Raw genomic sequence first — 24,632 nt, 5'->3', positions numbered from 1 at the left:
TTACCATACCATAAAAATAGTATATTATTTTTATTCTATGGGTCGCCACGATTACAAAAAGACCTCATTTATATAGATTTTTTATTTTTTCCCATTTTTACTGAATAAAAAGTAATTTGGCAAAAATGTTGTTAATTTTAGCATCACCGTCTTTCATATGCATAACTTTTTTATTTTTCGCAAGGATTGTTCTTTTTAGTGGTCTTATTTTAGAGTGCGTAACATTTTTTAAATCACTCTTTAGAGCATTTTTATAGGGTATTAATTGAAAATTATCTTTTTTTTTAGCTTTTTTGGGTTGTTTTTTACGGGGGTTCACTTTGCGGATCTACCGTATATACCGTATTTTCTGGACTATAAGACGCACTTTTTTTCCCCAAAAGATGGGGAAAAAACTGTGGTGCGTCTTATAGTCCGGATGTAGCTGCAGGAGGGAATGGAGGGCACCCGGCTGCGCTCTGCCAGCTAATGCTGGCAGTAAGCGCAGCCCTTCACAGTGAAGCGCAGCGGCTGTACTGAGTGCCGCTGCGCTCCTCTCCTCCTCTCAGCCCTCCACTGCTGGAGGGAATGGATGGCAGCACCCATGCGCTCTGCCGTCCACAGGGCACCGATATACAGGAGCTTTGTGGCAGAGCAGGAGCGCAGCAGTGGAGAGAGAGGGGGAGGAGAAAGGCACTGACTCTGTGGCCAATCCCCGCTCGGCTTGTAAGTAGCCCGGGAGGTTCAGAGGAAAGAGAGAACATGAAGGCTGCCGGCAACTTGAGAAGAGGAACCTATACAGAGCTGTGTGCAGTGTCTGACCTGTAACTTCTCACAGGATCAGATAAGTGATAAGTGCTCCCTTCCCCCGGGTCTCTGCTCTCACACTCTTAACCCCTTGTTGCCTGGTATGTAGTGGCTGCTGTCTTGTAAAGGTACTTTATCCCACAGACCAAGCTCTTGTGGCCATTGTACAAGGACTGTCACCTCCTGTGTCCCCTCCTCCTCATAGATTGTAAGCTCTTGTGGCCATTGTACAAGGACTGTCATCTCCTGTGTCCCCTCCTCCTCATAGATTGTAAGCTCTTGTGGCCATTGTACAAGGACTGTCATCTCCTGTGTCCCCTCCTCCTCATAGATTGTAAGCTCTTGTGGCCATTGTACAAGGACTGTCATCTCCTGTGTCCCCTCCTCCTCATAGATTGTAAGCTCTTGTGACCATTGTACAAGCATTGTCACCTCCTGTGTACCCTCCTTCTTATAGATTGTAAGCTCTGGTGACCATTGTACAAGCACTGTCATCTCCTGTGTCCCCTCCTCATAGATTGTAAGCTCTTGTGACCATTGTACAAGCACTGTCATCTCCTGTGTCCCCTCCTCATAGATTGTAAGCTCTTGTGACCATTGTACAAGCACTGTCATCTCCTGCCCCCCCCCCCTCCTCATAGATTGTAAGCTCTTGTGACCATTGTACAAGCACTGTCATCTCCTGCCCCCCCCTCCTCATAGACTGTAAGCTCTTGTGACCATTGTACAAGCACTGTCATCTCCTGTGTCCCCTCCTCATAGATTGTAAGCTCTTGTGACCATTGTACAAGCACTGTCATCTCCTGTGTCCCCTCCTCATAGATTGTAAGCTCTTGTGACCACTGTACAAGCACTGTCATCTCCTGTGTCCCCTCCTCATAGATTGTAAGCTCTTGTGACCACTGTACAAGCACTGTCATCTCCTGTGTCCCCTCCCCATAGATTGTAAGCTCTTGTGACCATTGTCACATATACTCATACCTATGCAGCCCTGGTAACTCTTGAGACCCCCAGAATTATGTTGGCATGTATTCAATCTAAAGATAGATGGCGGTGCCCGGGAGAGGAGGAGGGGGTGACCACTGCTCGCCCCTGCCCCTCTCCAAAGAGAAACATGGCTGCACTGCACCGCCCAGTTACTTTACAGTTACTTTATTAAATATTTTAGCATACTATTTTGGGAAAAAAACATTTTTTCTTATTTCTCCTCCTCTAAAACCTTGGTGCGTCTTATGGTCCAGTGCGTCTTATAGTCCGAAAAATACGGTACTCGTGTATAAGCCGAGTTTTTCCGCACAAAAAGTGTGCTGAAAATCCTCAACATGTCTTATACACGAGTCAATAGGCAGCCCAGCACTTAAAAAAAAAACAATAAACTTATATACTCGCCCTCCGGTGGCCCTGATGTCCGCGCTGCTCCCCCGATGTCCGCGCGGGTCCTCTTCTGTCTTTTGTTTTTTTTTTTTTTTTTTGTTAGTGCTGGGCAGGCTGTATACTACTGGGGGCAGGCTGTATACTACTGGGGGCAGGCTGTATACTACTGGGGGCAGGCTGGGCTGGCTGTATACTTAAGGGGGCAGGCTGGCTATATACTGGAAGGCTGTGACCAATGCATTTTCCATCCTCGGCTTATACTCGAGTCAATAGATTTTCCCAGTTTTTGGTGGTAAAATTAGGGGTCTCGGCTTATACTCGAGTATATACGGTAATAACGATTCTGTTTTATTATGCAGATTGTTACGGGCGCAGGGATACCAAATATGTGGGGGTTTTGTGTATTTTATTCAATTGTACTGAATAAAAACCAATTTGCAGAAAATCTTGTTCATTTTAGCATCACCATCTTTTCATATGCATAACTTTTTTATTTTTCGTCTGAAAAATCTGGTTAGGGGCTTATTTTTTGCGAGAAGAGTTGTTCTTTTTAGTGGGCTTATTTTAGAGGGCATAACATTTTTTTAAATCACTTTTTAGAGCATTTTTTATAGGGTATTAATTGAAAATGTATCTTTTTTTTTTGGAGTTTTTTTTTTCCAGTAACGATTCTGTTTTATTATACAGATTGTTACGGACGCGGCAATACCAAATATGCAGTGTTTTTTTGTGTGTGTGTTTTTTATACTTTATTACGTGTTTTTATATGAAAGTAACATTTTAGGGGCTTATATTTTAATGTATTTATTTTTTATTTATTCTAATGTATTAACTTTAGTGTTTTTCACTTTTTTTTTACTTATAAATACTTGAACCAGCGATGCTCTGATTGCTGATTCAAGTTCAATACACTGCTCTACGATACTATTTTATTGTAGAGCAGTGTAAACTGTCTGAGCATGCAGGAAGGGGTCTGACTGCCAGGGACATCGGGCAGCTCCGGGGCACATGACAGTCCTCGGAGCTGCCCAGAAGAGGATCGGATCCCCAGGAGGCGGCACGGGGGATCCGATCCACAGCGCAAACACCCTTATACGCCACGGTCATGCTTGACCGCGGCATGTAAGGGGTTAACACCTGCGATCGGAGTCGGCTCCGATCGTGGGTGTTAGCGCAGGCTGACAGCTATGATACACAGCTGACAGCCGCTGGTTCTGGTGCCGGCTCTGTTTGTGAGCCGGTGCCAGAAGCAGGACGTTATAGAACTTCCCTGTGCGCTTAGCATCTAGCCCCGGGGACGTACTATAACATCCTGGTGCGCCTAGGGGTAAAAAAAAAATGCTGGTATACATTCTCAAACAGTGCTCCATTCACTTCTATGGGACAGTGAGTTTTGCTGTACAAGAAGTGTCATAGAAGTGAATGGAACACTGGTGAAGCACTATAATTGGGAGCTCTCAAATGACACTTCCCTTTTGATAGTTAAAGGTATTGTCTGGAGGTTGAAAAACTTGGCTGCTTTCTTCTAAAAACAGCTCCTCTCCTGACCATGGCTAGTGGGTGATATTGTAACTAAGCTTTATTTTACTCTATACAGCTAGATGCAATACCTACACAAACCATGGTAAGGTGTGGTGCTGTTTTTGGAAGAAAACAGACATGTTTTTCAGCCTCCAGACAACCCCTGCAGTAAGTGTATATCTAAAGCAAATACCATTCTGAATTAGTTACATAACATTATTTGCTTTTGCTTTATAGGGTCAAGAGTTCTTACAAGATGGCAGGCCGTAGAAAACGTGCGGCGCCAGTCAAACTGGATGATGGCGCTAAGAAACTGTTATCCTGGAACATGCATGAAGATAGAAGGAATGATGTAACACTAGAAGAGGATGGTGAAGCTGCTGAGCCAAGCACATCATTCTCTTTAGTAAATGATAGTCCTGAAAAGTTGTTATGCACTGAAGAGACAAAAGGAACAAGTATACAGCCACAAATAAAGGAAAATAAAGACTTTGGGAACATCTTGGCTCCATGTTCTGGTGATCTTAATTTGATGGTCCTTGCCGTTCCTGATGATGATGATGATGATGCTTGGAGAGCTTTGCTTTGTGTATTCAGTATTCATTTTACATCTAAAAAATATACTAGTTCTGATTTTCATGGGTGCAGTTTTACATTGACTAGTACCACTTCCTCGGCTCATCTTTTGCTTTGTGTGCATGAGTCTGATGTAGATGATGATGGGTCTAAGGAGTCCAGTAAAATGTGTGCAGAAGAGGTCCTTGTGGAAACTTCAGTTGGTGTTCAAATGCTGGAAGACATAATGTGGTTGCAGAAGAAGAAGCTTATTGAACTCTTTCAGAGGACAACTCAGCATAATAATCTGGAGGTAATTTAGTATCCTGTTATATCTACACCTACCAATGGATTTAATGGTGAATTCTATTCTATTTTCTTCCAAAATACAATATCACCTGTATATATTTAATTTTGTGAATGGCACTGAACTAATGACAGGCTGGACCTACATTGTAGCTACAGGCCACAAGTTAAAAGGGTTTTTCAGGAATAAAGAGAAATCAGAGAGGTATAACAGTTTTTATTTAATGCCCAGCATTTGTCCTCCTGACTGTGCCGCTTGGGACACTTAGCGACCTATAGGTCTATATGGACTGTGGGTGGTTTAATGTCCCAAATCGCACCAAAGGACACAAGTATGGGCCTATTAATATGAAACATTAAAATAAATGTTTGGTGCATGTCTTGTGATGAGTCCGATGATGCTCACTGGACTCGTCTCTAGTCTTCCCAGCAGCTCCACAGAGCTTCATTGAAGTTGGCGGCAGTAGGACTGCTGTGTGATTTATCTTATCTCTGGTTGTTTTGGCTAGTTTTTGCCTGTTGTTTTTCTGTCTGCTTCTTTGGTAGTTTATCAATCTCACATTTTCCTTGTGTTAAATGGGGGATCTTTTAAAGATCTCTTTTTGAGACATGTTACAAATGTCGCAAAAATGTTGCACAAATGTCTCAAGTCACTTCTTTCCATTTTCTAAATTTTCCTTAAGTATGGTTTAGTCTGGAGTTTTTTGTGCCAAAAAATGTTGCAAATTTGAGACAATTTTAAATTAAAATGTCATTTTAGCAACATTTAGCAAATCTGTAATAAAGATAAATGTGTCCACTTTACATACCAATGTACATCTATAAAACATTCTGCTCCGCTTTCTTGATATGTGAAGTGAAGCCTCCTGTCTTTTACCTCATCATCCAGACATTTCTGTGCATAAAATGGCTGCAGATGGAGGGTCATGTGATCTCTAGCCATCCATGAACAATCGCCAGATAGAGATCACTGGAGTGACTCGCGCAGGAGTGCCCGGGACTCGCGCAGGAGTGCACACTGCACAATATATGGCCCAAAACCCCACTTCTTTTTATGCACAACCCCACGGGTGAACCCCTGTTAGTGCAGCAGAGATGGAGACATTTTGGGGCGTAACGCTTCTTATGGGACTAGTAGGATAGGCTTTGAAGCCATCCATAAGTTTTTGCATTTGCCGACAATTCACAGAGCCCACCAAGAGATGACCCCAGGTGTGATAGGTCGTATAAGATCTGGCTCATATTAGACTATGTAAATGCCCGATTTATGGAAGTGTATACTCCAGAGAGGCATTTATCAATAGACGAGTCCCTGGTACATTTCAAAGGGAGACTTCAGTTCTGCCAGTACCTGCCCAATAAGAGGGCAAGATATGACGTGAAGATGTATAAGCTGTGAGAGAGTACATCAAGGTATACTTTATAAGTTCAGGATATGTGAAGGGAAGGACTCCAAAATAGTGCGCCTAGAATGTGTCCCCCCCCCCCCCCCCTTCCTGGGAATTACTGGAAAAGTAGTGTGGGATTTAGTGCACCTACTACTGGACAAGGGCTACCACCTATCCCTGGATAATTTTTATACCAGTATTACCCTGCTTAAGTGCCTCGCTTCCAGAGAAACTGTGGCATGCGGCACTGTTAGTAGGAATTAGAGAGGTCCCCTGAAATCACTGCTAGGGGAAAATCTCCGAAAGGCACGAGAGCTGAGCACTAAGAAGCTACTCAGTATTGTGTGTTAGGTACAAAGACAAGAGGGTCATCCTTGTACTAACAAAAACACATGGGCACACCACCACCCCTGCCCCTGTATGAGGTACCAGTGCAGAAACCCCCACGCCGGACTGTATTTTGGAATACAATAGGTACATGGGAGGGGTGGATTTGTTGGACCAGGTTCTTCAGCCATATAACGCCATGCGGAAGTCGAGGGTGTGGTACTAGAAGCTGGCCGTGCACATCATGCAGATGGCACTGTATAATGCTTACGTGTTACATCGATGTGCAGACCAGAAGGGAACTTTCCTGGAATTTCAAGAGGTGGTAGTCAAGCAGTTGATTTTTAGAGACCAGGAAGGGAGGAGTGCTAGTACGTCTGGAAGTGAGGCCACATCACGCATTGTACCAGGGCAGCACTTTCCAGGAGAAGTTCCCCCAAACGGCCAGCAAGGAAAGGACATAGAAGAGTTGAAGAGTGTGCTCCAAAAGGGGCATAAAAAACAAACTATATACCAGTGTTATGCATGAAGGAGTGTTTCAGGATTTACCACACGTCCCTGGATATATAATTGTACCCTGATGCACACAGCTTACGCAGCTTATGCAGCATGCCGCACCTTCCCTCCTGAGCTCTGCTGTGTGCCCAGCCTGTAGATTATTGCCACATATGGGGTATTGCTGTACCCGGGAGAACCTGCATCATGATTTTTGGGGTGTTTGCCTCCTGTGGCAGGAGCTGGGCAGAAGATAACATAATGGATAATTTGTTCTATGCACTGTCCATTATGCATCATCCTTGGGGTCCACCTGTGGGGTTGAAATGCTCACCCCTAGATTTATTCATGGAGGGGTGTAGTTTTCAAATAGGATCAGTTCTCAGGGTTTCTATCGGATTGATCCCTAAGGGCATCTCCAAATGATGCCAAATAAAGAAATTAAATGTCTGTGCTCCAAATGCTATTCTCTTCAGGGCCCTGGGAAAATCTCCATCTTGTAGTCCATTGCCACACATGGGGTATTACCATACCTGTAATAACCCGCAGAATGATTTTTGGGCTGTTTATCCACAGTGGCATGAGTTGGGCGGATTTCATTTGTCACTACAATGACACATTTCAGAAAAAAATCTATTTTTACACTGACCCATACACTTTGTATTACATTTGGGCCATCATCCCGGGGGTTAAAATGCTCATACAACCCTAGATCAATACTTTGAGGGGTGCCCTTTCCTAAAATGGGTCACTACTCGGGGGTTTCTATTGTACTGGTACCTCAGGGGCACCCCAACACCAGTCTGGTGAAAAGGGTGCTCCAAAAGCTAAATTTTGCTTGTCCCTTCTGGGCCATTCCGTGTCCCCAGCCTGTAGCCTATTGCCACACAAAGGGTATTGCCATACCCGTAGTGACCCACAGAATGATTTTTGGGGTGTTTGTCTAAAGTGGAATGGTTTGGGCACAATATATTAGACCCTAAAATTACATTTTTGAGATTAAAAACTCATTTTTAACTGTGCACCATTTATTTAGCATTAGATTTTGGCCAGCATGTTGAAGGTCAAAATGCTCACCAGAACCACAGATAAATTCTTTGAGGGGGTGTAGTTTCCGAAATGGTGACATCTTTGGGAGTTTTCTATTGTACTGTTACTTCAGGGGCTCTTCAAGTACACAGTGGCACCAAAAAACATTTGTAGCCAAATTGGCCACCATAAACCCAATAGTACCAACTCTGTTCTGGACATTGCTGTGTGGCGAAAAACAAGTTGACATCCACATGTTAGGTATTGCCGTACTCGGAAGAAGCAGGGCAAAAAATTTGTATAGTTTCCTCAAATTCCTTCTGAATGTGTCAATTTTAGAGATAAAATCGTAATCAAAAATTAAAAATAAAAAGTTAAAAAAAAATTAAAAATTTCCTATCTATTTTTGTTTGCTTCCGGAAAAATAATTAAAGGGTTAACAGACTTCTTGAATGCTGATTTGAATAGGTTGAGATGTTAGGTTTGTGAAATGCTGTTACTTGGGGGGGTATATAGTACAAAAGTACAAATAGCGCACTTCCAAACTGAATTGGTCACCAAAAAATGGCATTGTGTGCGTTCCCACAGAGCCATCGCCGGGATCCGAACTCTGTGCTGTGACAGGGGGCCGATATAATCAGTCCCCTGTCAGAGCAGCCCCAGAGGACAGCGCTCATAATGAAAACTGTGCCTGCACAGTAATCCTATGATATCACGGGATATTACAAAAATGCAACTAAAAAAAAACTATAAAATTAAACTTAAAAAAAGATCATTTAAAAAGTATAGATATGAGTTACCTGCGCCCCCTTCCCTTCCGTAGTTTGGTCAGGGAGGTTGGTTGTGTCAGCCGTAGTCTGGTCTCGGGAGGTCGGCTGTCTGCAAAGTCTTCTTTGGGTGATGCAGCATCCATTGTTTAAAGGACACCTGTCATCAGGTCTGTGTCACTAGTCCTGTCACTACTACCTGTTGGAGCAGCTCACAAGGATCCCATCCCAGCCTTTATGTAGTTATTTCATACATTATTCATTGTAAAATCATCTATTTTTTATCATGTAAATGAGGCTGGTCACATGGTCAGAGGCAGTGATGTCACCCCTGTTACCCCTCCCCTCTCCTCCCCCTGCTCATGTCTGTGTGTAATGTATAGTAAAGTATTGCTGGTATCTGTGCTGCATCTGCTGACATGCTGCATCCTCCTAATATACAGGTGAGAGACACAGACATCAGCTACACATGAATCTGACATGTTCTGCTGTAACATGGTTGCCTGGAGCTGCTGTATCTCTCCTATATACACACACATGCACACACAGGATGCAGGGGGCGTGACCACCAGCACCAGGAAGCACATCATTATACAGCCTCACATCATTATACAGGCTGTCAGTCATGCACTGGGGGTGTGGCTGTGCCTCCCACTCATGAATAAGGTGGACAGCTTGAATATGCTAATACTTAATTGGACATGTCACAGGTCATTTGCATACAGCTTTAGGACCTCATTGCTTAGGTTTACAGGCATGTAGAGGGACAATGAAGGGATAGAGACAATGCTCTCTAATGGCAGTTTATGAAAATATATTTAGTTTAGGGGGGTTATTTTGCATGACAGGTTCTCTTTAATGTAAGATTACTATAATTGCCTAAATAGCCAACTAATAACATTATACATGAGTTATTAATTAGTAAAGATAATTTCATACTCCTCCTCGGCTAAAAATACTTCTGAGAAATGGTGAGAGGAGTATTTTTACTCTTCTGGAAAATGTTAGTGAGTGTGACCTCTACACCCACCAGAGCCCCTTAAGCTCATTAGCATAATTTTTAACGTTTATTTTAGAAGGAAGGAAGCCAAGGATAACAAGAGTTTAATAAGATTCCCTGGTTTATCATGATGGAGTTTGATTATAGATTTTCTTTAAAGGAAACTTACGATCCGCTCATACATAAAATCTACCTATTAAAGTTGGTGGTAGGTTGCTAGTAATGTACAAACCTTAATCTATAGTTACCGAAACTTAAATACTTTCTAATTGAAGCTGTGCTTTATCTATTATATATTATGCTAATTATCGTCAGCGGTTACTGTAGCATGGAGTAGATTCTCTGGGCAGTGTCGGCAAAGGCTGCTCCACACCCAAGAAGCTTCTGTCGATAATTAGCATATTAGGTAGATAAAGTATAGAAAGTATTAACAGGTTCACGACCGCCCGCCGTGTATTCACGGAGGCGGTCGGGTCCCGGTGCATGGAGAGGGCATGGGCGGCGCCATCTTTCTGAGGATCGTCACTCCCCGTGACGTCATCGGGGAGCGGCGATCCGTCGCCATGGTAGCCTTGGGTGTTCCGAATACCCAAGGCTACTTCGTTTTAACCCATTCATGAATAATGAATGAGGAGTAAAATCGCCATATACTGCCATACTGTAGTATGGCATTATATAGTAGGATGGATCAGACAACCTAAGGTTAAAGTAGTAAAAATAGTAAAAATAAAAAAAATTATAATAAAAAAATTCAAATCACCCCCTTTCCCTAGAGCTGATATAAATCTAAATAAACAGTTAAAATCATAAACACATTAGGTATTGCCACGTCCGAAAATGCCCGATGTATCAAAATATACTAACGGTTTTTCACTGCGTTTTACTCCGTAACTGAAAATCACGCCCAAAGTAAAAAATGGCACTTTTTTGCCATTTAAAAAAAAAATTAAAATGCTATAAAAAGTAATCAAAAGTTCGTTAAGTCCTAAAAATATCATTTAAAACCTCATCAAAAGTTGCAAAAAAATGACAGCACCATACACCAAAGTATGAAAAAGTTATTAGCGCAAGAAAACGGCAAAATCAAAGAAAGAATTTTGTACAGGAGGTTTTAATTTTTGTAAATGAATGAAAACATTATAAAACCTATACAAATTTGGTATCAACATAATCGTATTGACCCAAAGAATAAAGTAGATATATCATTTGGGGCGCACAGTGGAAGCCCTAAATTCCAAGTCCACAAGAAAACGGCGCACATGCGTTTTTTCACCATTTTCACTGCATTTGGAATATTTTTCCTGCTTCCCAGTACACGACAGGGAATATTCAATGCCACCATTATGAGGTGCAATTTGTTACACAGAAAACAAGCCGTCACACAGCTCTTTACGTGTCAAAATCAAAAAGTTATAGATTTTTGAAGGTGGGGAGTGAAAAATGGAAATGACAAAACAGGAAAGGGCCCGGTCCTGAACCAGTTAAAGGACTCCTGTCATTAGGTCACTGTCACCGCTACCTGTTGAAGCAGCTCACAAGATTTATCTAGTCAATTCAAACATTAAAGGGGTTGTCCGAGTTTTGAAAAAAAAAATATATGTGGCCGGGAGCGGGCTGCCTAAAACAATAAAGCTGTACTTACCTTCCGGTGCCCTTCGGTATCCAGCGCTGCTGTCGCTCCGGTCTGGCGCTGCATTCAGCTTCCGTCCGGACCCGACAACCTTCCAGCCCCCATACACAATGCTGTGTATAGGGACGGATAGGCGTACCCGGCCACGGCCGGCCGGAAGCTGAATGCAGCGCTGCTTTGGTTTCCGTCGCGTGAAAGCCGGTGCCGATGCGCCACAATCCAATCGCGTGAGCCTAAATCCCAGTGCAAGTCAGGGAAAGACTGCGCAAATCGGAAAAATACGGGAAACCTAACGAAAATGCGCAAATCAGACCCTTAGTAAATGACCCCCAATGACTCATTGGACATCTCACAGGTCATTTGCATACAGCTTTTGGACCCGATTGCTTAAGTTTACAGGAATGTAGAGGGACAATGCACTCTAATGGCAGTTTATGAATATATATTAAGTTTTGGGGTTTAATTTGGCTGATGGGTTCTCTTTAAATTACCCCCCCAAATTAGTTCCCCCTAATCCTGTCCCCAGCCCCTTTATATTTATTGAATTTTTATTAAAATGTGTGTGTGCATACTTAGTTTTAAACGATCTGACCTCTTATCAAATAAGAGGTCGGATCGTTGTACAGGTCCCCGTGCAGTTGGGTGTATTCATGAGGGGGGCGGCCGACACACCCCCTCCTACCCTTGTCAGTCAGGGACCTGTAAGAATTGCTGGCAGCAGCGCATGTATTGCACGATCGCTGCCGGCTCTATGCGATGCGGCGCACTGACAGCGGCTGCAGACGGGCTTATTCACAGCGCCGGTCGAACATAATAATGCTGACCCTCCTATGCTGCCCCTCTTCTTTCTCCTGGCTGCTGTCAAACAGGAAGGGGTGCGTGTCCGCATGATGATGTCATCACACGGCCGCGCATCCAGGTTCAAGGAGCGAAGTGTGCTGGGTCTTCCGGGCCACATCGCTCCACCTGCAATAATAGTGCTTGACAGTGATCGAGCACTATACTGTACAGTGACAGGCAGGAGCCTTCTGACCGGATGGATGGAGGCCCCTGCCCGACTGCCGAAGGCCACAGCTTGGTGGGCCGGATCTGGTCGGATGCAAAGGGGGGAGGATATAAAAGGCTGTGGCCCCCGGGCCGTAGTTTGGGGACCCATTCTCAAGGGATTATTACTGTCTTACTTTGTGGATAAAATTCAAAAATCTGCCCCATAATTTAAAGTTTTGTGTATTCATTAGTGGAGGGCGCCCTCTCTCTCTGCCCCTGGTCTCCTAATGAATACCACAGAATCATAAACTATACATTTTAATGTATTATTTGAGCATCTCTAATAGCTAAAATGGAACAGCATTTTTTGCACATTTTAGCTACATAAGTTCCAGCCTGAAGCTGCTACCCCTACATTGGACATCATATTACATTGACAGATCTGCTTTAAGATTTCTGCTGTTGGCTATTTGGAAACTTATTTCTGTATATTCTCATGGTTAGGTTTGCCTTCTGCAGATTCAGTTGACTCCCTTGTTCTTGTTGTAGGTTGGGATCTACTTGTTGGAAGGATGTTTTTCCAAACCAGAATTTCTCAGCGAAGGACACAGGAGAATGAAGAAATCTTGTCTTATTACTCAAAAGCTGATGGAAAGGTTCTATAACATTACTATACCAGGTATCAACCATAACTATTAGTTAGTAAACTACAGTACATTTATATAAATATTTTATACTATCATAATATACAATTTATAGTATTTATATTCTTGTGTTGATATCCCTATAACTAGGAAACAATTTGATGCACTTTGTAGGCTGCATTCACATCTTGTTTTTTTTAACACCTTCCGCATATACGCCAGGAAAATAGGGGTCCCTAGAATTATTCTGGCAGACTTTTGCCTCTGTCGCATACTACCGGAAACATGAAAAAGTGCATGCTTCTCCTGCTGCAAAAAGCAGTATGTGCTCAGTGAAGGCCTTGATTGCCAATGGAAGATGAATGCAAATGCATGTCATCCATTCCTGATCTCCGCTGAGTGTACACTGTGGGTTTTCCCCAGTGATGTAACTGTCCAAATATGAAGAACTATATCACTCGGTAGACACCCTTAACTAAACTGTTGCTGATGTACACTCCTGAGGGTGAGGAGCTGAACTGGAGAACATATCCCACTGTACAACATTGGGTTGTTCTTGTGCCCTCCGTTGTAAGGATAGCTCAGGAATCCTCCCGACATGTTCCTATAAGAGAAGAAGCAAGATGTGAACGTAGCCAGCATTTCTCTATATAGAGGATCTTTTCTCAGCTGTAATTGGATTATCTAATCTTAAATAATTATTTAATTTTAGACCCATGGACAACTAGGTTTTTTTTTTTAAATTCTTTTTTTCCACAAAATACATAGGTGTTTATACATTAAATATCGGTAGTACAGTATAACACACAAAAACACATCACAATAATACCAACCTTATTTTTTTCACTTCTATGTGCATGTGATAATTGCCAGCATCTAAATAGGTCCCCCTCTTTAAGAATGCCATGTCTACCCAGTATTGACGTTAATTCCCTGTTCACCCCCAATTGCTCCATAGAGACTATTCCTCTTTTTTCCCAAAATTCGAAATCCTCCAATTTAAAAAGTTCTGGCAAGTTACGGTTAACCCATAAGGGTGTTAATTTAAATCCGCCCTCAATCTTTAACAGGTTCTTCACCTCCCTCCAGGTGTTTTGCAGTAGAGTGGCCAGGGGGAGTTTTCTAATATCCCGGGACCCCAAAAGTCCCAACTCTAATAGTACAAAAATAGAATCATATCTCTTCCCGACCAGATTAGATAGTGTTTCGAAGAGCGGGCTTTCCTTATTTACTATAAGTAGTTGAATCTGAGAAGCCAAAAATAATGAAAGAAGGAGGGAAGGGAAAGACCCCCCCCCCCCTTATCTCTAATTAAAATTTCCTGCTTGATACGTACCCTTTTCCTCCCCATAAGAGTTTGTTAATAATAGCACAAATAAGTGCAAACCATTTCTTATCGATGCAACGTGGGCAATTACACAGTACGTAAAGAATTTGGGGCAACAATATGGTTTTAACCAAAACAACTCTCTCTGCCCGATTTAATGGGAGAGAACTCGAGGTATTCACCTTACTAGGTTATTGAAGTCCCCTTGTAGTACAGTCTGACACAAGCATCCTTGATTTAAAGTTGACCCAGTCTATAGACATATACCTCCAACTAGTAACACCTAGGCATTTATCTATATGTTTGTAGCCAGAATAGAACACCACACAGTTCTAAAAATTCTGTTAAAGGGGTATTCCGGGAATATGCACATCTGACACAAAAACCCATGATGATTTAAATAAATGAGCACAACAATAATCAATGTCATTAGTCACAAAACGGTGCTTAAATAGTTTGATTTTATGATTTACAAAATTTATCGCCTCTCTAAAGTAGGTGGAGTTATCACTAAGATGGCCGCCACTGAAAACTACAAGTTCCATGATCCTTTAGTTCTCAGTACAGTAACTCCTCCTCCATCTTATGTTCTGCCCCCAGTGATGATGTAACAGGTTTTCTTGCTCTGTTACCATAGTAATGATGTATAACTGCCATCACCACAACACTGGCCATACTGGATGCACTGCAACCAACCAACTACAGCCAAACTTAGTGGTGATCACATGACCTGCCCAGGCAGGTGCAGGACATGTGATGTGGACATGTGACCAGCGACCATCTTCTGTCCTGTGTATGCTCTGCAACGGACCGCGTGGAGGAAATTAATGGACTGATTAAAGGGCCAGTAACATTTTAATTCTCCATTACAGTCTACAGGCAGTCCCCGGGTTACATACAAGATAGGGACTGTAGGTTTGTTCTTAAGTTGAATTTGTATGTAAGTCAGAACTGTATATTTTATCATTGTAGTTCCCGACAATTTTTTTTTTTTGCCCCAGTGACAATTGGAGTTTCAAATTTTTTTGCTGTAATAGGACCAAGAATTATCAATAAAGCTTCATTGCAGACAATTTTAAGCTGATTATTGCAATCTGGGACTATTTTAAAGCATCCAGAGAGCTTCACCAGAGGTCACAGTGGGCAGAGGGGTCCGTCTGTAACTATGGGTTGTCTGTAAGTCGGGTGTCCTTAAGTAGGGGACCGCCTGTATGTCATGAGCATTTTCTGCTAAGGGGAGCAAAATTTTAAATAACAACTAATTACACATTAGCTTATATTTTGAGTACCCATTTGTATATGAGTTATACTGATTCCTGAAATACCCCTTTAATTATATTAAAGGATATCTTAACATCAGATTTACTGATAGTAGACTGTCCAAACGTGTATGCTCGTCCTTTACACTAGGGGATGGCAAAGTCTTTTTTTATATTCAGGAATTTCCGGATTAAGTTTTTATAAAAATATGCAGATGAGCCACAGGTGCTATGGCTTCTTTGCTGCTCAGTCAGTCACTCAGGCAGACAGACGGTGACGTCACAATCGACAGACAGGACCAGGCAGCAAAATACGAACCTGGGGACATGCATACATAATTAGATGGTGGAACCGGGAGGCTCTCTTTTAACGTAACTGGAGAGCCTTTAGTTCATCTGCATGTTTTTAATAAATACTTTTTTTTAACACTTAACTGGAGGTTCCTGAAGATAAAGAAGTTGCCATCCTCTAGTGTAAAGGACGAGCATCAGTAAATCTGTTGGTAGATGTCCTTTAAGTATAAAAACGGACATGTCCTAAAACCTAACGGGTTCTCTTTGTTTTTTCTGAGGGATTTTTGCTTCTAAAAATTGCAATTTATTAATATGCATATGAGACTGAAGTGCTTCCATGGGTGTATCTGAAGTGCTGCTAGGCTTTGACTCCCCTGTAGTAATCCATCCCTCAGTCTTGCTTAATGGGGTCAGTACAAAGATACCCATATTATCAAATGTAACTTTTTTTTTAAAGGAAATCTACCACCAGGATGAAGGATTGTAAACCAAACACACTGACATACTGGTATGTGCCCCCTCTGACATGAACCAATCTTCTTTTAGTTTATTATACCCTTGTTTTTACAAAACAAGGCTTTAAAAATTATGTAAATAAGACTGAAGGGCTCTGTATAACTGTTAATTGAACCTGGAGCTCCTCAGGTTCATTTGCATACGTTTTAAATCCCTCTTTTTGTAAAAACAAGGCCATAGAAAGCGAGCAGATCCCACCAGCATGTTAGTGTGCTTGGTTTACAGTCCTTCATCCTGGTGGTAGATTTCTTTTAAAGGAAACCTACCACTACGGATCTACCTATTAAGGTAGATGTGGTGGTAGGTGCATCTAACATATGTAAGGATAACCCTTTTTAGGGCTAATTCTTTACTCTCCTCTATCTTCAGCACGAACACAGGCCAGCGGCTGTGCGATCTCGGTTCCAAAGCCGGAGCTACTGCGCATGCACATAACTCCGGCTTTGCAGATGATATCTGGATCAAAGTGGCTACTGGGGCGTGGAGCAGCCACGTTGTGTAGCCTCAGCTACAGCTACTCCACGCCCCAGTAGCCTCTTTAGAAGATTTGCATATTACCCTAATTAAAGATTAGCAAAGATAGAGGGGAGTAAAGAATTAGCCCTAAAAAGGGCTATCCTTACATACGTTAGATGCACCTACCACCGGATCTACCTTCATAGGTAGATCTGTAGTGGTAGGTTTCCTTTAAGGGATAAGGATTGTCTTTTTTTACTGGTTTAATGTGCTGCTGGCTGTTGTTAATGGGCCTCATTTCATACATGGACAGGCAGTGTCCAGCAAAACGGGAATGCTTTAGATTTACTAAAAGTAATATCTACTTTCAGATATTTCAGATGACCATGAAGAGGAGTCGGACCAAGAACTAGAAAGACAAAATATTGAAGAACTTTATGACTATGTCAGACAGGCTCATCAACAGGAAGACCAGGTTTTGCGGGAAGATGTGCAGCATCCAGCCCTTATACCTATTCTGCGTCCGTATCAAAATGAAGCAGTCAATTGGATGCTACTGAGAGAGAACTTCCAAAATTTTCCTTCCAATGGTAGATATTTTGCCCTTACTAGAAAAATAATCCAAAGCATCCTATTTACTAGGCTTCTTAAAAGTCAGAAATTAATGTAGAAGAAGCGGCCTTATGTAACATTGGAGGCATACATTTCCTTTGCCCACCCCTGGAAAACTTACCGTATATACTCGAGTATAAGCCGAGTTTTTCAGCACAACAAATGTGCTGAAACCCCCAAACTCGGCTTATACTCGAGTGAAAAAAACCACAAAAAAACCCCTCACCTCTCCGGCGCCCCGGCAGGTCTTCTGCGTGATCCATAAGTCAGCGACAGGTCCCTGTGACGTCGCAGGCTCTGTTGTCGGCACAGTATAGTATAATAGTATAGGAATAGTATTGTGTGTGCCGGTAGCCGGCACAAACACTGGTGTCAGCGGCGGCCGCTGGAATAGTATTGTGTGTGCCGGTAGCTGGCATACACACTGATTTCAGCGGCAGGCGCTGGAATACGAGCTGTGCGCTGCACGGTCCTGCCGCTGACTGATGCATCACACAAAAGTCCTGCCGGGGCGCCGGAGAGTTTTTTTTTTTTTTTTTTTTAAATCTAATGTCTGTATAACGGGGCGGGGGAGGGGCTACATAACGCGGTCGTAGGTATAACACATCGGGGGGGGGGGCACCTGTATTACGGGGTAGGGGATGGCTACATACTGGTGCACGGGGGCTGGCAGGCTATACAAAGGTAGGGCATGAGCTAGATGGCTATGTACTGGGGCATGGGCTAGATGGCTATATACTGGGGCAGGGGCTGGATGGCTATATTTTGGGCAGGGGCTGGCAGGTTAAATACTACAGGGGCTGGCAGGCTATATACTACAGGGGCTGGTAGGATATATATACTACAGGGGGTTGGCTGGCTATATACTGGGGGGGCTGTGACCAATGCATTTCCCACCCTCGGCTTATATTCGAGTCAATAGGTTTTCCCAATTTTTGGTGGTAGAATTAGTCGCTTTTACTCGGGTCGGCTTATACTCGAGTATATACAGTATTTATAAATTCCTTATACAGAACATGCATGGCCTGACTGCATGCAGCCTTCTACATTTTTAGGTTTTTAGTTTTAATTTCTCCCTTAACAGAGGTGTTTGAGAGCTTCTGTGGGAAAGGACTGTATTTTGTAATGGCACCCTATAATATTCCATGAAGTGTACTAGGGAGATGGGAAAGAGATTCCAAATTTGGTGAAATTGATGGGAAATAAAGCAGTTTCACCGTGTCAGTCACAGGCTTTGTTTTATGGCTTTCATTGTGTTGATTAAGTATAATCTTGGAGATATCCAAAAATGCCCTTAATAGCTAAAAAAAAATAAAAAGACGTTTGAAAGTATAAATATTGTTATAATATGACACAAAAATAGCTTATTTTCACTTTGTTGGCTTATGTAAATCTTACTAAGGAAGAGCACCCAGTATTTAATACTTAAAAATCTTTTTTAAAATCTTTAAAAGAACCCGTCCCGAATGTTGTAGCAGATCATGTCAGGCACTTGTGTATCTGTGATGTCTGTTTCATGTGTATAGCAGAACACACCATGGCAGCAGCACAAGCACTATCAATGCTTTACTATACATTACATATGCTTCATTTGTATCCATGCCTGAAGAAGGGGCCTGTGTGCCCTGAAAGCTTGCACTAAATATACTTTTTCTGGTTATCCAATAAATGTATTATTTCCTTAAGCACTTTTGTACATAAGATTTTTACTATACATTACACACAGACATGAGCAGGGGGAGAAGAGGGGAGGGATAATAGGAGTGACATCACTGCCTCTGACCATGTGACCAGCCTCATTTACATAATAAAGAAAAGATGATTTTACATTGATTAATGTATGAATTGGCCAGATAATGGCTGGGATGGGATCCTTGTGAGCTGCTCCAACAGGTAGTGGTGACAGAAATAGTGACAGAGACCTGATGGTAGGTGTCCTTATAAACCTTGAAGCCTATAAAACAATTGTGACGCAATAATATATTCTATTGTTTTCCTGTAATAAATTCTCTTGTTTGGATAGAGAACCCAAACCTCGTGGGTCCATCATGTCATCAGGCCCAAGAGGAATTGTTTGTGAGATCTGCAATGTAGCTTTGTATGTAGATTCAAACCTAGCCTTATCTGACTAAGATTTAATGTCAAAGAACAAGTATTAGATGAAATTCCTCATACATCTAGTGACTGCAGGTTATTCACATAGAAACCTTTTTAAATAAAGAGTTCACAGAGTATCATTTTAAAGAGGAGAAACTCTCTTTCAATGGCTCAGGTGTAAAAGTCTAAGCATGAAATGCCATTTACCTAGAGAATGATTTTTCTGTATTACTTTGGATTATATTATTGCATTATGTACGATAAATCAGTGTTATTTAATTCCCATGTTACATTCTTCAGCATCATTTACATACAGCAATCATTTATTAAAAAATTAATTTATTGTTGTATTTTTATTATTTTTTCTTTTGGGTAGAAAATGCACTGCATCCATTATGGAGAGAAGTCATAACAATGGATGGAACAAAAATTTTCTACAACCCTTTTTCTGGCAGGTAAACTCTGTTATATATTGCTGTTGTATATTTTACATAATCTGTTATGACTATGGAGAAAAATAATCATTTCCACTATGCCCTGCATCACATTGGTTCAGCGATCATTCATAGAGTATAACCAAAAATCCTTCTATGTCTTTTAGTAGGCGATTTTTGCCAGCAGAATATTAAAAAAATCTATATTTGACTACTTGGTATACTCCAGTATAATCTGACTTGAGTATCAGCCGAGGTCCTTAATTTTGCCACAACAAACTTGGAAAACTTATTGACTCTAGTATAAGCCTAGGGTGGGAAATGCATTGTTCACAGCCTCCTCCAGTAATGAAATGCCCCATGCAGCCAGCCCCTCCTCCCAGTTATGAAATGCCCCATGCAGCCAGCCCCTCCTCCCAGTTATGAAATGCCCCTTGCAGGCAGCCCCCCTCCCAATTATGAAATGCCCCATGCAGCCAGCCCCCCAGATGATAAATTGTCCCATGCAGTCAGCCACCTCAGTTATCAAATGCCCCAGACAGCCACCCCCCCCCCTTCTAAATGCCCCCTGCAGTCCTTTGTCGTATAAAAAAAAATAAACTTGCATACAGGCAGTCCCCGGGTTACGTACAAGATAGGTTCTGTAGGTTTGTTCTTAGGTTGAATTTGTATGTAAGTTGGAACTGTATATTTTATAATTGTAACCCCAGCCAAATTTGTTTTGGTTCCTGTGACAATTGGATTTTAAAAATGTAGCTTGTCATAAGAGCCAGGATTAACAATAAAGCTTAATTGCAGGCTAAAGTACAGTAAATTACAAACATCCAGAGGTCCGTTTGTAACTAGGGCTCGTCTGTAAGTCTGGTGTCTTTAAAGGAAACCTACCACTTAAAAGTGGTAGGTTTATACACATATACACGGCACCAGCTCAGTGGGAGCTGGTGCTAGAGCATATTTTTGTTAAGGAAACAAAGCCCCTATGTTAGAATTATAAGTTATATTAACTTATAACTCGGCGCACCGCACTTGGGCTGGGCGCACCATGCGCGCGCCCGTGCGTGCGCCGGATTGTGAAGTGCAGGAGAGCCGGTGACGTCACCGAGCTCTCTGGCACACGCGCGCCTGCGCAACTCAGCACGGGGAAACAGGCTGGGCTGGTGCCGTGTATATGTGTATAAACCTACCACTTTTAAGTGGTAGGTTTCCTTTAAGTAGGGCACCGCCTGTAATCACTTTGTGTTGCTCCCAATGCTTGGCGCGGCTCCCTGATGTTCCCATCCCCGCGGCTACTCTTCTTTCTTCTCTCTGCTGTAACAGCGGACAGAGACGCGTCCATCATCATCGTCTCTGCTTGCTGTTACAACAGAGGAAAGAAGAGGAGCCGCAGTGACGGGAGCATCAGGAGTGCTGGAAGGTGAGTATGTATGGTAAGTTTATTTTTTTTATAGCCTCTTGTATAAGCTGAGGGTATAAACTTGGCTTATACATGAGTATAAACAGTAAATATTATAATTTAACCCCTTAACGCTCTGCGCCGTAGCTCTACGGCGCAGAGGTATAAGGGCTGTATGAAGAGGGCTCACGGGCTGAGTCCTCTTCATACAGAGGTGGGGGTTTTTGCATATTGCACAAAACCCCCACCGCTAATAACCGCGGTCGGTGCTTGCACCGATCGCGGCTATTAACCCTCTAAACGCCGCCCGCAAAGTCGCGGGCGGCGTTTAAAAGACGGCGGCGCGTGGGCGCCGCCATCTTTTTTTCGATCGCCACGCCCCCGAACGTCATCGGGGGGCGGCGATCGGTTGCTATGGTAGCCTCGTGTCTTCTTTTGACACGAGGCTATCTGGCAGCTGCAGATTCGTTACAATGAGCCAGTGGCTCATTGTAATGAATGTGCTGCAAAAATGCCATATATTGCAATACAGAAGTATTGCAGTATATGGTAGGAGCGATCTGACTATCTAGGGTTAATGTACCCTAGATGGTCTAAAAGATAGTGAAAAAAAAAATAAAAAAAAAAGTTTAAAAAATAAAAAAAATTAATAAAATATTAAAAGTTCAAATCACCCCCCTTTCCCTAGAACGGATATAAAACATAATAAACAGTAAAAATCACAAACATATTAGGTATCGCCGCGTCCCAAAATGCCCGATCTATCAAAATATAAAAACGGTTACGGCCGGCGGTGACCTCCGAGGCGGGAAATGGCGCCCAAATGTCCGAAATGCGACTTTTACACCTTTTTACATAACATAAAAAATGAAATAAAAAATGATCAAAATGTCGCACAGACCTCAAAATGGTAGCAATGAAAACGTCGCCTCATTTCGCAAAAAATGACCCCTCCCCCAGCTCCGTGCGCCAAAGTATGAAAAAGTTATTAGCGTCAGAAGATGGCAAAAAATTTTTTTTCTTTTTTGTACACATTCGTTTAATTTTTTAAAATGTATTAAAACACAATAAAACCTATATAAATTTGGTATCACCGCGATCGCACCGAACCAAAGAATAAAGTAGGCGTATTATTTGGAGCGAAGAGTGAAAGTCGTAAAAACTGAGCCCACAAGAACGTGACGCACGTGCGGTTTTTTTTCAATTTTTCCACATTTGGAATTTTTTTTCAGCTTCGCAGTACACGGCATGTTAAAATAAATAACATTACGGGAAAGTAAAATTTGTTACGCACAAAATAAGCCCTCACACAGGTCTGTACACGGAAAAATGAAAAAGTTATGGATTTTTGAAGTTGGAGAGCGAGAAATGAGCCGGAAAACCCTCCGTCCTTAAGGGGTTAAAATTTAATTACAGATTCATCTTTTTGTATATACTAAACTTCGTCTTCTTTTCAGGCTTCATCACAGTCATAAGTCACTATTTTGCTGGCGTCATATTTTATCTTTATTTTTGCAGTATAAACTGCTACTACTACCTTTACAGACATAAAAAATGTATATACTGGAGATCTTAATTAGAGAACAACACACAATTTACTAAATATCAAGGTCATTGTGTAGTCCTATAAGAATATATCCTAACATAACTAAAATAGCAGCATTTAAAGGGAACCTGTCACCAACGCACTATTTTACACTAATGACATGTGCCAAGAGCCCATAACATGACAAATGTATATGTGCTTTTGTTATGTTTGTGGCATGTGTACATCAGATAAAATCGTCATTATACCAACGTACATGGCTCCCTGCCAAGGTCCCCCTGAAGTCCCAGGGGCTGGGATTAAAATTCAAACCGTTGTCTGCTCCTCATTCTTTAGGGCTGCCCGCACACTGAACCCCCCTCCACATCCATGTGACGTGGTTACGCTAATAGCCCATAACATGACAAATGAATATGTGTCACAACATTTAAGAGCATCTGGACTGAAAGCCCACTCTACAGTGACCAAACCTCTCATTAACAGAGAGAGTTAAACTTTTTGCTGAGGAGCATGTTGTGTGGACAGAAGAAGAGTGGTCCACAGTTCATTTCAGTGATGAAAGAAAGTTTAATTTATTTGGATCAGATGGAAAACATTTTTGCAGCAAAACATTTTTGTCGACAAGCTGTGAATATAATTTTGCATAAAAACACAGTAATGATTTATTAAAGAAGTAACTTGACATTTGCACAAGGCAATTGGTCTTTTATTGGTCTTTTCTATTCTCCAGCATCATCCACGAACGTCCTGCTGCGGCTCACGAGTGGCCTGGAGGGATTCTTGCAGATGAAATGGGTCTTGGGAAGACAGTGGAAGTTTTAAGCTTAATCCTTTGTCATCCTAGAAAAGATGTCAAAACAGACTTGCTGACATTACCGGAGGTAATCCATATTCTGGGTCTTGTAGATGACAACCAGTTGAAATGGAACTTGATTTTGATTTTTGGGATATATGATAAATTATGGCTTGCAACAACTGAGGATGACATTATTTGAGGCTCTGGGAGTAAGAGGCTGTGGTGTCAGTATTCATTACTGTTTTTCTATTGACAATTAGGTTACTGAAGTAAGACAAAGTATTTATTTGAAACCGAAGCATTTTTTTCAGCACGTTTTACATTTTTTTTACAGATATTGTGTTTTCTATATAACCAATAATATTTTTTGAGGGGGAGGGGCTGCAATTATCTTACTGTTTTGTGAACAAATTAGGTAAAATTACTTGGTGGAAAACTGACTTGAGTGAATACACCCTGGGAGTTATGATCTGCATAGAACAGTTTTTTTTACTCTCTAATCGGGGTTGTATCTTGCACTAGAAATATTAAACTCTTAGGCTACATGCCCATGACAGTTATTGTGGCTGTGGTCTGGCTGTACCAGATCAGGGCCACAGTAGAGGTCTATGGCACCTGATCATGGTGCGGCGAGTACAGTCACTGGGGGAGATTTATCAAAAGTGTCTTAGAAAAACTTTTCTAGTTGCTCATAGTAGCCAATCAGAATTCATTTTTATTTTCCCACAGCAATTTATGTTGAATCAGTTTATTGAAAACACACATCAATAAACAAGCAAACAATAAACATTAACAAAGTAAACAAAAACAAAATAACATAACAGTCGCCAATGTGAAAATATTGGGAAAGTGATTGTCAAAGACCGTAGGTAGTGTGGAGAATTACAATATATATTACGTTGCAGTACACGAGGCAAAATGTAATATACGGCCTTCTTAAAATATGCATGTTTTAAACAACAGCTCATGCAGGAATTTCCCACAAACCTAAGAGCGAGACCCCACGTCTATCTTTATGATCTCATCATACAGGAAGGGGAAAACAAGCAAGCAAGTGCGGGTAGAACTGTAGGGGGTACAAATGTTCAGAGAA

At 41.9% G+C, this 24,632-nt stretch overlaps 1 protein-coding gene across 3 annotated transcripts in view; it reads left to right on the top strand.

Annotated features, from left to right (window-relative positions):
* Positions 1-24,632, top strand: part of SHPRH (SNF2 histone linker PHD RING helicase) — an 80,765-nt gene that overhangs the window by 3,565 nt on the left and 52,568 nt on the right. For all 3 annotated transcript variants that reach the window (XM_072140915.1, XM_072140914.1, XM_072140916.1), the window contains 5 exons: positions 3,919-4,549; positions 12,715-12,844; positions 17,033-17,251; positions 19,747-19,825; positions 23,474-23,624. In XM_072140915.1, coding sequence (XP_071997016.1) covers positions 3,938-4,549; positions 12,715-12,844; positions 17,033-17,251; positions 19,747-19,825; positions 23,474-23,624 — 1,191 coding nt within the window. In that variant the 5' untranslated portion in view covers positions 3,919-3,937. The remainder of the gene's footprint in view (positions 1-3,918; positions 4,550-12,714; positions 12,845-17,032; positions 17,252-19,746; positions 19,826-23,473; positions 23,625-24,632) is intronic.

This window comes from Engystomops pustulosus, chromosome 3, assembly GCF_040894005.1.
Source record: "Engystomops pustulosus chromosome 3, aEngPut4.maternal, whole genome shotgun sequence".
Lineage (NCBI taxonomy): Eukaryota > Metazoa > Chordata > Amphibia > Anura > Leptodactylidae > Engystomops > Engystomops pustulosus.
Note: the sequence above shows the minus strand (reverse complement) of the source record. Positions and strands in the feature narration are given on the sequence as shown.